The sequence below is a fragment of the Octopus bimaculoides genome, chromosome 29 (genome assembly GCF_046866305.1).
Source record: "Octopus bimaculoides isolate indiv1 chromosome 29, ASM4686630v1, whole genome shotgun sequence".
Lineage (NCBI taxonomy): Eukaryota > Metazoa > Mollusca > Cephalopoda > Octopoda > Octopodidae > Octopus > Octopus bimaculoides.
In genome coordinates, this window is record NC_142956.1 from 2331837 (window position 1) to 2347126 (window position 15290).

The 15290-nt window shown below is 36.1% G+C and overlaps 1 protein-coding gene across 6 annotated transcripts in view; it reads right to left on the reverse strand.

Moving 5' to 3' along the window:
- Positions 1-201: 201 nt before the first annotated feature.
- Positions 202-15290, reverse strand: part of LOC106874315 (uncharacterized) — a 297482-nt gene continuing 282393 nt past the window's right edge. For 5 of the 6 annotated variants that reach the window (XM_089345559.1, XM_089345556.1, XM_089345554.1 and 2 more), the window contains one exon: positions 202-8210. In XM_089345559.1, coding sequence (XP_089201685.1) covers positions 7716-8210 — 495 coding nt within the window. In that variant the 3' untranslated portion in view covers positions 202-7715. The remainder of the gene's footprint in view (positions 8211-15290) is intronic. The other variant, XM_089345560.1, reaches the window with a different exon arrangement.

Consider the following 15290-nt stretch of genomic DNA (forward strand, 5'->3'; position numbering starts at 1 on the left):
TATAATATATAAATATATATATATAATAATATATAAATATATATATATATAATATAATAATATATAAATATATATATATAATATAATAATATATAAATATATATATATAATATAATAATATATAAATATATATATATATAATATAATAATATATAAATATATATATATAGATATATATAATCAAACGAATAACAGATGGTGTCTTGTTAGTTCATTACAGCTGTTTATTATGCATTTTTGAATAGAAAAATGAGAACATTACTCCATTAAGAAAAACCGTAACTATCACATGAAATGTAATTCCCAAAATAAAAAGATTATCCCTTGGATATGGTAGGGATGTGTTTGAAGTCTGTCAGGGCTTACCATGGAATGGGAGAATGATAAACAAAACTGGCCATAGCGGGCATTGGGAGGTAGGGTTAGGTTAAGAAAATAGTTTGTGAAAGAGTGTAATATAAGATCAGTCAGCCGAGTGAAATAGGGGGCAGAAGGACTGGTTCTGCGGTGGGGTGTAGGTGATATTTTATTATACTAGGCTTAGAAAGGGCGGGGGGTAGTTGGGGGAAGACTGAATGTAAAGTAAGGCTAACAAACTGACAATAATCCATTGTTTGTTATTATTCATTGGAATATAATACACCAGAGGGATCTACAACATGCATACAAACACATATATATGTGTGAATATGTGAACGTATGTGTGCATATATATATATAATTTAAAGAAAACAGAAAATGGAGAAGTACTGATGAACAACAATTGACTTACATCAATTATTATTTATTAATTCAATGCAAATAGACTGCATCCCATCTAACAGCTGTTTCTGTTTCCAATATTGTATGGTATTGCCATTGATATAAATACATACACAAAGGTTCGTATATATATATATATATATATACACACACACACACGTGTGTGTGTGTGCATGTATATATTAATATGTGAATGTATATATGTATAGTTCAAAACCAAAATTGTACAGAATACAGAAGGCAGAAACAAATGAGGGTACAACAGATAGTGTGTATTAGTTTAACACTCAGGAAAATTGAAAGAAGTCTTTGACGTTTCGAGCCTATGCTCTTCAACAGAAAGGAGAAGGAAGAGAAAACAGATGGAGAGAGGGGGGAAAAAAAGGAGAGAAAAAAACATCTGGAACAATGTTTGGGATGGGAGTAATGGCTACATGTGTATTTATGTGTGCGTGCATGTATGTGTATATATATATATATATATACATATATATATATATATATATAAACATGAACACACACATATGTATATATGTGTATGTGTACACATACGTGTGTGTGTGTGTTGAAGTGACACAAGATGGACTCTGAAAAAGAATAAAATGGATAATCTCCCTGTAACATCATGTTTTATATATTAAAAAAAAGTTTATTTAATATCTACTTTGAAACTAAAACACCCTGTATACATACAGATGAGATTGCATGTATATCTATAAATTTATATATATGTGTGTGTGTGTGTGTGTGTGTATATATACATATTAGGCAATGTCAATAGGAAAAATAGAACACAAAACACACACACACACACACACATATATATGCACATGTGCATGTGTATATATATTATTGATACATGTGTATATATAGACACACACACATATATATATATATATACACTCACACACATATATATATACGTATACCAGTCACCATTTTGATGTCCTGGAATGTCCAGGTTCTCTCATTACTGCCCTATCAGAATCAACACCTCTGTAGGTTGTATCTAGTTTATTCGGCCGACAGCCTGCCTGACCACAGACTGCCCTGAAGTGGGTGGAGGAAGAAAGGGAGTTAAAGTACAACAGCAGCAGCACTGGCAATGGTTATATAATTACTATTATTACTATCATTATTATTATTATTATCACTATCATTATTATCATTATTATTATTATTACTATCATTATTATCATTATCATTATTATTATTATTATTACTATCATTATTATTACTACTATCATTATTATTATTATTATCATTATAAAAGGAAAGTAAAACACCATAAACTGTTTCATTTGCAGCTCCACTGACTCTGCAAATGTGATGCTCCACCGCTTCTTCGAATCTCGCCACCAGGATGCTCTAACGATTCTTCTAATCCATTGTCCTGACTCCACAAACTCAACTGATCCACCAGCCTTCATAATAATAATAATCCTTTCTACTGGAAGCACGAGGCCTCAAATTTGGGGAAAGGGGTTGAGTCGATTACATCGACCCCAATGCATAACTGGTACTTATTCAATCGACCCTGAAAGGACGAAAGGCAAAGTCAACTTTGGAGGAATTTTGAACTAAAAACAAAGAGGGGCGGAAAACCGTTAAGAATTTCGTCCGGCATGCTAACGATTCTGCCAGCTCGTTACATTAATAATGATAATAATAATAATAATCCTTTCTACTATAGACACAAGGCCTGAAATTTGGGAGGAGGGGAATAGTTAATTATATCGACACCCCCAACCCCCTCCCAGTGTTTCACTGGTACTTAATTTATTGTCCCTGAAAGGATGTGAAAGGCAAAGTCAACCATGGCGGAATTTGAACTCAGAACTTAGCGATTGGCAAAATACTGTTAAGCACTTCGTCCTGTGGGCTAACAATTCTGTCAGCTTACCGCCTTAATAATAATAATAATAGTAACAATAAAAATGGTTTCAAATTTTGCCACAAGGGCAGCAATTTGGGTGGGGGCAGGAGTTAATTTTATTGACTCCAGTGTTCAACTGGTACTTATTTTCTGAACCCCCGAAAGGATGAAATGCATAGCTGACCTCAGCGGAATTTGAACTCAGAATTCTAACAATTCTGCCAGTTCGCCACTTTATAATAATAATAATAATAACAATACTATAGGCACAAGGCCTGAAATTTTTGGAGAAGGGGCTCGATTATATTGACCCAGTACGCAACTGGTATTACATCAACCCTGAGAGGATTTAAAGTCGATCTTGGGAGAAACTAAATTGGAACTCAGAACTCCCTTTTTTTCTGGATTTCGCACGAGACAATTCTCTCTGTTGTTCAGAGTGGGGGTAGGGAAGAGGTGGGTGATACCACCATTTTCTTCCAGTTTTACTTCACAGTATTCTTTTGTATTCTAGGCACAAGGCCTGAAATTTGGGGGGGGGGGGCAGTCGATTACATCGACCCCAGTGCGCAACTGGTACTTAATTTATCGACCCCGAAAGGACGAAAGGCAAAGTCGACCTCGGCGGAATTTGAACTTCACTGTATGCCAACTGCACCCCCACCTACGTCTTACTAATATTCCCCCCCCCCTTATCAGCCTTGTGGCAACAAAGAAACAATTATTATTATCATTATTATTATTCATATTTGTTTCTATAGATAGAATGCATATACACATATGGTTAATCATAAATACATACATATACACACATATATATATATATACATACACACACAAACATACATATATTTACAAAAGTTTGCTTCATATAATTAATATACATATAAATACATACACACAGGTTCATTATGTGAGATATATATATATATATATATATACACACACAAACACATGTATGTATACTGGTTAATTTCATATAATATATGCATGCTCATGCATACATAAGGATCTGCTTTGGTCAAGAATGGCCATGGGATTGCACCCGAGAAAGTTACCCTCCGAGGCACAAGTCTGGGCAAGGTTGTTTATGGAAGACCAGCAGTCGCCCATGCGTACCAGCCTCCTCTCTCCACACCACTGATGTTATCCAAGGGAAAGGCAAAGGGGCCGATACAGCTTGGCACCAGTGACGTCGCAACTAATTTCTACAGCTGATTGAACAGGAGTGATGTGAAACAGGATGTCTTGCGCCAAAAAAAAACAACACACAGCCTAGTCCAGGAATCGAACTCACTATCTCATGCTCTAACTTCTGAGTCATGCACCCTCACACATACATATACACTCCTTACTGTTCCGCATGTATTGTTTTGTGAATTGGTAAATTCAGTGTTACAGCTGGTGTGCAATGTATTATGGGAAAAATCATTAGTTCATGGTCTCAACAAATTTTCAATAACTATCCCCAACATCATTATTATTGTTAATAATAATATACCATCATCACCATTGTATGAAATATGTATACACACACATATCTATCTATATAAATATGTATACACACATATCTCTCTATGTAAATAGATACAAATTTTTTTTTTTACTATTCAACTGAAAAATCCAAGTGACAAAAAAACCCAAGAATTTCATACAAGAAACTTATAAAGCTCTCAGCAACAACTCCAGGCTCTTGAGCACCCACATGTGCCTTTCACCAGCTAAATAATAAACAAATATATCTACTCTATATCATGTACAGAGTTTCACTTCTCTTTGTATCACCAAGCCTCAACACACACAAATATATATGTGTATATAAAGAATGGAAAATGGAGACAAACGCACAAGAGGTTATTTAAATCATTTATATCACCATATCACCAACATATGTTTCGATAGAAGCATTAAAATAAATCCGACGGGATTATTTTGATGTATCTATCGAAACATATGTCGGTGGTATGGTGACATAAATTATTTAGATAACATCTTGAACATTTGTCTCCATTTTCCATTATTCTTATGGTCTCCAAAATGCATCTCACTTCTCCTTGGAATTAACTCCCACGCAAGTGTGATCACCAATTCCTTGGTCACTTATGTGACATTTGGCTATCTTGTAACTGTGCCTCTAGATCTTTCCTTGTAAACTGAACATTTATATATGTATATATATATATGTGCGTGTGTGTGTGTGTGTATCTCAAAGTGTACAGAAAAATACATTCGTTACAGCCAGTTTCACAAATAAGTTTCGCACCAGCTGCTAGATAACTAGGTAGTTATCCAATACACATGCTCTTCAGAGATGGTATGGGTATTAGATAGCTACCCCCTTACTCAACCAATTGCTAAGATCTGCAGCAATGGATCTATAAGTATACTTGAATACATAATGACCACCCTGTAAGCAAGACATACATAGGCAATTTTGGATTCAATTTATCCATTTATTTATATACCATTATCATTATTATTGTAAATTTTTCTTCATCACCCCTCCTCTCTCTCCGCTCTACATGGATATTCCGAACAAGAAGAACAAAGAAGTCTGCAACATCAGAAATTTAATTTTTTTCATTTTTCAGCGCATAAAACCAATTATTACACAGGTGGATTTATCCAGTCTTCTGGTGGTGGGTATGATGTCGCCCTGTTTCTCTCTCGTATTGTACACACACACACACACACACACACACACATATATATATATATATATATATATATCTCATGTACAATTATATATACATGTGTGTGTGTCTGTGTGTGCAAGTATATATATATATATATATATATATATATATATATATATATATATATATACATATATGTATGTATATATATATATATGTATGTATATATATATATATATATATATGTATGTGTATATATTTATATATATATATGTATGTATGTGTATATATTTATATATATATATGTATGTATATATATATATATATATATATATATATATATGTATGTGTATATATATATATATATTTAATATATATGTGCGTGTATGTGTGTATGTAGATTCATGTTTTGAATAAATAAATTTAGGCCAACAAAGAAAAATAAAACATCATTGTCATTATTATTATTATTATTATTATTGCTACTAAGGCCATCATCATCATCATCAATGCCATTATACAACATGCCAGCCACAACATCACAAATAAAATGTCCTGCTTTCCTTCCTTTTCTACTCGGTCTCTCTTTCTAGTGATGGCGGTGGTGGTGGTGGTGGTGGTGGTGCATAAGGCTAGGCTATAGTGTGGGTGTCATGTAATGTAATGTTGTGGGTCACCACTGCCCTTCTGGCAATCCAGCTAACTTAGTGTACCACACGTTATGGACATTGTCCAACACCGCTGCTTCTGCTACCAGCTCCATATCAGTGGTGGCGGTGGTGGAATTCAGTAGGAGTGGGGAGGGGTGCTGTCAAGAGAAGAACATGGAGAAATGTGTGTGTATATATGTATATATATGTTTGTGTATGTGTGTATATGTATATATATATGCTTGTGTATGTGTGTATGTATATATATATGTTTGTGTATGTGTGTGTGTATATATGTATATATATATGTTTGTGCATGTGTGTATATATGTATATATATATATATGTGTTTGTGTATGTGTGTATATATGTATATATGTTTGTGTGTGTGTGTGTATATGTATATATATATGTTTGTGTATGTGTGTGTATATATGTATATATATATATATGTATGTGTGTGTATATATATATATGTTTGTGTATGTGTGTATATATGTTTGTGAATGTGTATGTGTATATATGTATATATATGTTTGTGTATGTGTGTGTGTTTGTATATGTGTGTATATATATATGCATATGTTTATATATCTGTATGTGTGCATGTATATATATATATATATATATATATATATATATATATATATATATATATGTATACATGTGTTTGTGTGTATATGTATATATGTGTGTGTGTGTATATATATATATATACACATAAATGGGTTGTGTATGTAAATATATATATATATATATGCTTTGTGTTGTATATATGTATATATGTTTGTGTGTGTGTATAAAAGAGTGTATATGCACGTATGTGATGGGCACATATCCGTATATATGTGTGAGTGTGTGTGTATACATTCTGAGATGAGTGTATATATATATATATAAATAAATAAATAACACTACATATATTTTAGAATATACAAGTGTAACATGTCTGTTGTGTGTGTGTGTGTAAGGCTATAGTACATATAGATGTGTGCGTATATATATATATATATATAATTATGTACATTTGTTTATGTATATACATATTTATGCAACAATGCGTATATTTCTTCATATATGTTATGTATCTAACTATATATATATATACTGTGTATATTAAAAAAACTATGTATATGTTTGTATACATGAATTACATGTCATATGTATGTGTGTGTGTGTGTATATATCTATATATATATATTGAATAGTCTACATGTATGTATAAATGTGTGAGTATATATATATACATATATATGTATGAATGTATAACTGTGCGTATATATCGTAGATATCACACTGTTGCTTCACAAGTATGTATAAGTATGCGCATGTGTGTATATACACACACTCATGTATATATGCGCACATTCACATGTGCCTGTATACAGTATACATAAAATTCTATGCTACATGTGTATACGTATGCATATATACATACATATATTTATATATATATACACACACATATATTCTTCAGTCTTCACGTAAATTCATCAGTATATATATAGACGTAGGTGTATATATATATATATATATATACACGCAGACGTGTATGTGTGTGAGTAGAGATTACATCAAATGTTCATACTATGTATAAATGGGTGTATATTTTATACATACATCACACAACTGTCTTTGTTTTCTGAAGACATATATATAATAATTTATATGTGTATATCACACAATTGTGACACGTACATATACACACGTACACACATGATTGCGTGTACATATGTATACATACACCTATGTGTGTATGTATATATATATATATATATATATGTATGTATATCATACTTCTGTCCCCTCGGGCACAGTTGGTCTAAAGTTGATGTGAGGGCTGGACAGTCGATTGTTACTGGTTCCCGTTGTGGTGGTCGTGGCGGAAGGGTTTATACTGTTGCTGCTACTGCTACGGTTGACCGGCTCGACAACCACAATGCCATGCTTCGCCTGCTGCTGTCTCTTCTTCTGTTGCTGCTGCTGCTGCTGTTGCTGTTGATGATGATGATGGAGAGTCTGCGTGTGGGACTTGCTGAAGATGACAATGCCACTCCCAGCGCCCCCACTGGCCGTGTGGTGGTGTGGGGGGAGAGTGCGGTATTTGCGGCCGCCTGCAGCCTTCGCACAAGATGAGGTGGCGCTAGTGTTGGTCGTGGTGGGACCGTTGTTTTTGGATGATATGACTTGGTGCTGCTGTTGTTGTTGTTGTTGTTGTTGTTGTTGTTGGTGTTGTAGAGTTACGGGATCGTCACAACAGGGAGTGTTCGCTGTGCCAACCGAGGCCTGAAATGAGAAAAAAAAAAAATTTTTTAAATAGAAAAATCCAATGAATATAACAACAACTTTTTCTAGTGTAGGCACAAGGCAACAATTTCGGGGACAAAGTCAACCCACGCAGAATTTGAACTCATATTAATAATAATATCATAACAAATTGTTTCGTAACTTAAAAGCATGTAAATAATTTATATTATTATATTTAATAATAAACAAATTACTTCCATTTCTGCATTAATGCAAAATGTTAAAAATCTTTTGAAAATACATTGACTTCAGTACTCAACTAGTACTTTATTTTATTGACTCTGAATGGATGAAGAGCAACGAAAACCTCGATGGAATTTGAACTCAGAATCTGAATCCACGAAATGCCACTAAGCATTTTGCCCAGTGCACTAATGATTCTATAGATGATAATAATAATAATAAACAAAAATAATTACAGTACCTCAAAAAATAATTTGTAGATAATAATAATAATAATAATAATAACAATAATAATAATAAACAAAAATAATTACAGTACCTCAAAAAATAATTTGTAGATAATAATAATAATAATGATAATGATAAATAATTAAAAAAATTATTTCTACTTGCTTTGAAAATTTTGGGGAATGGGAGCTAGTTAATTATATCGACCTCAGGGGGTAACTGGTATTTATTTCATCGACCCCAAAAGGATGAAAGGCAAAGTCGACCTTGGTGGAATTTGAACTCAGAACGTAGTGATGAGTGCAATACCACTAAGAATTTCGTCCAGCTAACGGTTCTGTCAGCCCCCTGCCTTAATAATAATAGTAATAATAATAACCCTTTCTATTGAGAGCACAAGGCCTCAAATTTGGGGGAAGGGATTAAATCCAAGGGATTTATCGACCTTGAAAGGCGAAGTCGATCCCGGCAGCGTTTGAACTCAAAATGTGAAGACAAATGAAATATCGTTAAGCATTTCACTTAACGATTCTGCCAGCTCGCCACCTTAATTAATAATGACTTCAAATTTTTCCACAAGGGCAGCAATTTTGGAGGAAGGGATGAGTCGACCCTAGTGCATAACTGGTACTTAATTTATCGACCCCGAAAGGATGAAAGGCAAAGTCAACCTCGGCGGAATTTGAACTTAAAATGTGAAGACGAACGAAATCCCGCGCTGCGCATTTTGCACAACGGGCTAACAATTCTGCCAGCTCACCACCTTAATAATAATAATAATAATAGTAATTAATGATAAGAATAATAATGATAATAACGATAATGATAATAATAAAAATGATAATAAAAATGATAATAATAATGATAATGATAATAATAATAATGATTTCAAATTTTTGCACAAGGCCAGCATATTCAGGGGCGGGGTAAATTAATTATGTTGACCCCACTATACAACTGGTACTTGTTTTATTGATCCGTAAAAGGGCAAACGGCAATGTTGACTTTGGTGGGATTTGAACTTGGAATAATAATAATGATAACAACAACAATGGTTTCGAATTTTTCCAAAAGGGCAGCTTTTGGGGGGGAGGGGATGAGTTGGATTATATCAACCCCAGTACACAACGAGTAATTAATTTTTCGATGCCAAAAGGATGAAAGGCAAAGTCGACCTCGGTGGAATTTGAACTCAGAATTTGGTGGCTGACGAAATACTGCTAAATATTTTGTCTGGTGTGCTAATGATTCTGCCTTCATAATAATAATAATAATAACAATAACAACAATGCACAGAGCATACGTGGCAGGCAGCTGCAGCAGGCAATAATCAAAAATGCCAACATGCATGTGTCCATTCTGGAGCAGGAAATACGTAGGGTTGGATATATATGTAAAGTCATAAATAACCGAAAGAGTTTGATGAAATTCTATTTAAAAATAAGCAAATTCAAATATCATAACAAATTGTTTCGTAACTTAAAAGCATGTAAATAATTTATATTATTATATTTAATAATAAACAAATTACTTCCATTTCTGCATTAATGCAAAATGACAAAAATCTTTCAAAATACAGAATTTAAGCTACGTCCTCAGGTAAAAGAAAGTCTTTTGAAATATTTCTTTATCATTTATGATTTTATCCTCTCCTTATTGTTTGCTTTTGTATTGTACTAAATATTCTACCAGTTTTGTAGAATGATAAATTATGGAGCTTTTTTTATGAGTAACACCAGATTACCTGAATCCATACACACACACATATATATAAATGAAAAATACATTTTTTTTTCTTGCCTTTAACCCTCCAACGCGGAGTATAGGCCACTTATAATTGAATTCCATGTCGCATAATTTTTCGCTTCTGTACTTATACTCTGCTATGAATGTCCCCCTTTCTCTAGTTCCTTTTTTGTTGATCTATGCCACAAATTCTTAGGCCTACCCCTCTTTCTATATCCATCCGGATTCCACTGTAAAGCACTTTTCACTACATTTGGTGTGTCTTTTCTAATTGTGCTACCAATCCACTTCCACTTTTTCTTAAATATTTGCTCTCTAACCGAAACTTGATTCGTTCTTTGCCATAGATCCATATTGCTTATGTGTTCGGGCCATCTGATTTTAAGTATGCATTAAATATTACAAAACATACATGTAGGACAGATGCAGAAGGACCGTAATTCCTCACTAGTTATCGACTGAAAAATACTAATAGTTTCGTGCCTTTAATGATAAAACTGAGAACCTCGTATATCGGTGGCAGCTGCAAGATTTGTGTAGGATTAGGGATCAAACAAACAAAACAATACATCAAGTTCTCAGTCTTATTAAAGGCGCAAAACTGGGTATTTGTGTGTGTGTGTGTGTGTGTGTGTTGGCACTCCATCGCTTACAACGTCGAGGGTTCCAGTTGATCTGATCAACGGAACAGCCTGCTTGTGAAATTAACGTGCAAGTGGCTGAGCACTCCACAGACACGTGTACCCTTAACGTAGTTCTCGGGGATATTCAGCGTGACACAGAGTGTGACAAGGCTGACCCTTTGAATTACAGGTACAACAGAAACAGGAAGTAAGAGTGAGAGAAAGTTGTGGTGGAAGAGTACAGCAGGGTTCGCCACCATCCCCTGCCGGAGCCTCGTGGGGCTTTAGGTGTTTTCGCTCAATAAACTCTCACAACGCCCGGTCTGGGAATCGAAACCGCGAGTCTGCTGCCCTAACCACTGGGCCATTGTGCCTCCACGGGTATTAATATATAACTGATGAGGAATTACAGTCCTTCTGTTTCTGTCCTGCATGTACGATTTGCAGTATTTAATGCATTTTTCCTTTATTGAATAACTGAATGCTATGCATCCCGACTTTATATATACAAGATGCAATGGGTAAATTGTTGCCGTTTTATATTTTTAATTCTGTGCATTGTTTGTGTTTTTTTTTTTTTTACTACACAGTACGGTAGGGTCAGTTGGGTACCATCTGTGAGAAAAACAGCACCATGACACAATTCACTCTGCTAGAAATTTGGAAACTCATACTGTACTACCTGGCATTCGTGCCAGAAACTCCTAACAGATGGTGAACGCACAGGACAACCGTTGGTTTGCTGCGTCTCCAAAACATGTACCGAGAGTGATAAAAATCAAACATCCGGTCAACATCCTGCTGTTTAGAGTGATCACTAGTGATGGTGATGTTATGCCTCAATTCATCTTCCCACAGAACAGCTGAAATTTTGTAACGTGAGTCAAGTGAATGAGTCAACGATCCTCACAAGAAGATCGCAACTTCAGTTTTAATAATAATAATAATAACTTATTCTTTTATTGGCCACAAGGGCTAACATAAAAGCAACATGAAATGACAAAACAGGATGATACAAAGGAGTTTAGAATGTGTAAATAAAATAACAAAGGAAAAACAAAACTCCCTTTCGGGGGAGGCACCTTAAGGATACTTGTGGAAAAACCCACAAAAGCCATGGGTGTCTGACCAACAGAGCAAGAGCCCTTCTCCTTTCATTTCTTTTTCATAGGTGCATGCTCAGAAATGGTCCTTTCACACTGCCCATTCTTCCAACATTCACCCACCTTTCAACAAACTTGCTACAAGGCAACACCTCCCTCTCAACCCTCATTTTCCTTTTCAAATGAAGCTTAAAAAACTTGATGAGGGCCAGAGAGGAAAGCGTCTATCTTTAGCCCTTTCAAATGTGTCCACCATACTACCGCTTTTGCTACAACCACCAGACAAATAAAAATTGTCTGCCCCTCCCAGGTAAAGGAGGGTGGCAGGGCAATGTTCACTATGGATTTAGCTGAAATAATAATGATAATGTGGAGGCGCAATGGCCCAGTGGTTAGGGTAGCGGACTTGCGGTCATAGGATCGCGGTTTCGATTCCCAGACCAGGCATTGTGAGTGTTTATTGAGTGAAAACACCTAAAGCTCCACGAGGCTTCGGCAGGGGATGGTGGCGAACCCTGCTGTACTCTTTCTCTCACTCTTACTTCCTGTTTCTGTTGTGCCTGTAATTCAAAAGGGTCAGCCTTGTCACACTGTGTCACGCTGAATAACCCCGAGAACTACGTTAAGGGTACACGTGTCTGTGGAGTGCTCAGCCACTTGCACGTTAATTTCACAAGCAGGCTGTTCCGTTGATCGGATCAAGTGGAACCCTTGTCGTTGTAAGCGACGGAGTGCCAACAACAGCAAAATAATGATAATGATAATAATAATACACATATGAGTATGAATGTGTATATGAGAGAGAGAGAGAGAGAGGCATTGTGCACAAAATGCTTCAAAAGCCTATCTGAACACAGCACTTTCCAAGCATAAAACTCGAAGTAGTTCATGTACTCCTGATTCATTAAACGATATACACACACAATCATGTTGAGTGTATCTATGTACACACAAGGCTTTGTTTTTATTTGTGTGTGTGTGTGTACAGTAGTGTTATGTAACAAAAGCCCAACCCAATCATGCAACCGACCCACCCAGAACTGACCATCAGAAAATTCACAAGAGAGCCAAAAAACCCCACCCAAAATCTTGGTCAGTTCCAGTCCAACCATGCCATTCTCCAGGGACAAGCAAAAAGAAAAAAAACCCAAAACAGAACAAAAGAAAATAAACAAACAAAAATCATCATCAGAGGCAAAAACTAACAAAAACAAACGAAAAAAAAAATTTGTTTTCAAAAATACCAATAGGTTATCTTATTGATGACCAATCAATCGGTCATCAAACTGATTTTATTAAATCAATCAAGTAATGCAGTCTAATTAACAACTGATCAAGGAATTAAACTAATCAAGCAATTAACCCCTTCGTTAACCAATTAGTAAGCCAACCAATCAAGCAGCTTTTTAATTACCATTGCCACACTCATACACACAGGGTATTTACACACACACACACACACACACACAGATACATGTATTTAAATATAGGCGCAAATGTGGCCGTGTGGTAAGAAGCTCGCTTCCAAACCACATGGTTCCAGGTTCAGTCCCCTTGGACAAGTGTCTTCTACTATATCTCCATGCCAACCAGAGTCTAGTGAATGGATTTTGGTAGATGGAAACCGAAAGAAGCCCATCATGCGTATTCTTTTATTCTTCTTTTACTTGTTTCAGTCATTTGACTGTGGTCATGCTGGAGCACCGCCTACAGTCAAAGTTATGGGGACGTAAACACACCAGCATCGGTTGTCAAGCGATGGTGGGGGGGGGAGACAATCACAGACACAAATATATACAATGAGATCGAAAACAAAAATGGATAATGAGTGTATCTGTCACATTTTGGGGGGTCTTTGCCCCTTCATCAGAACCCATCTAATTGATTCACTGCATACAGTGGTGCTAAGTTATTGGATATACCAATCTGCATATTAAATGCATTCTTGGAGCTGGTATCATCATCATCGTTTAACGTCCACTTTCCATGCTAGCATGGGTTGGACGATTTGACTGACGACTGGTGAAACCAGATGACACCAGGCTCCAATCTGGTCTGGCAAAGTTTCTACAGCTGGATGCCCTTCCTAACGCCTACCACTCCGAGAGTGTAGTGGGTGCTTTTACGTGCCACCGGCACGAGGGCCAGTTAGGCGGCACTGGCAACGACCACGCTCGAAATGGTGTACATTACGTGCCACCTGCACAGGAGCCAGTCCAGCAGTACTGGCAACGATCTCGCTCGAATGTCTTTTCAAGTGCCAGGAAGGCGACGTTGGTAACGATCATGCTCAAATGGTGCTATTTACATGCCACCGGCATGAAAGCCAGACAGCTGGTGCTCTGGCAACGATCACGCTTGGATGGTGCTCTTAGTGATCTACTGGTATAGGTGCCATCACGATTCCGCTTGCCCCAACAGGTCTTCGCAAGCCGAGTTTCGTGTTCAATGAAGAGACGTTGGCATGGGTGCCAGTCTACAAATTTAGTTCGATCTCGATATATGCATATATAGGCCAGCCCTAATACTCTCATCATTCATAGCTGGGACTCTGACAGCTGTTACTGTTCCCAGTCAGGACGGACTTGGGTACAGCTGTGGTTCTATATTCCTCAAAAACCCTGGAACTCCCAAACTAAAGACCCCACAATCAGACGCAGCTTAAAATCACACATCAGCATAGTACAACTTAGGGTACTATACATGCATAGTACCTTATACATGTATTAGAATACTTGTTTATGGCTGATTGTATTATGTTCAGATACTTTGTTATGAGAGGACTGGATGGAAGGACCCTGAGCCTTTAATAGTAGTTAAACTTCTGGAGAATGACCCTATGGAAACAGGTTTTTATCAGGCAAGTAGGCTGTAGTGATGGTCGTCCTCTCGGCCGAGAACAGCAATTACTTCTCTGACAATGGTCCAGTGTATATTTATGTCAACTGCTTCAAAGCATGCACTTTTTATTTATGTAAACCGCCATCACTGCGAGGACCGTAAATTCAATGAAACTGGCATGGCTGGGTGTGACTGTAAATGCCGCAGAGGACCAGGAGAATTTGCTGAACGTGTACGAATTTGCTAGGAAGTCATAGTGGAAATGGTGGTGCCACTGCCAAAACTGTTGCTTTTTAATCTATTATGGAGATGAAGTCTTGAACTGAGTTGGAAAT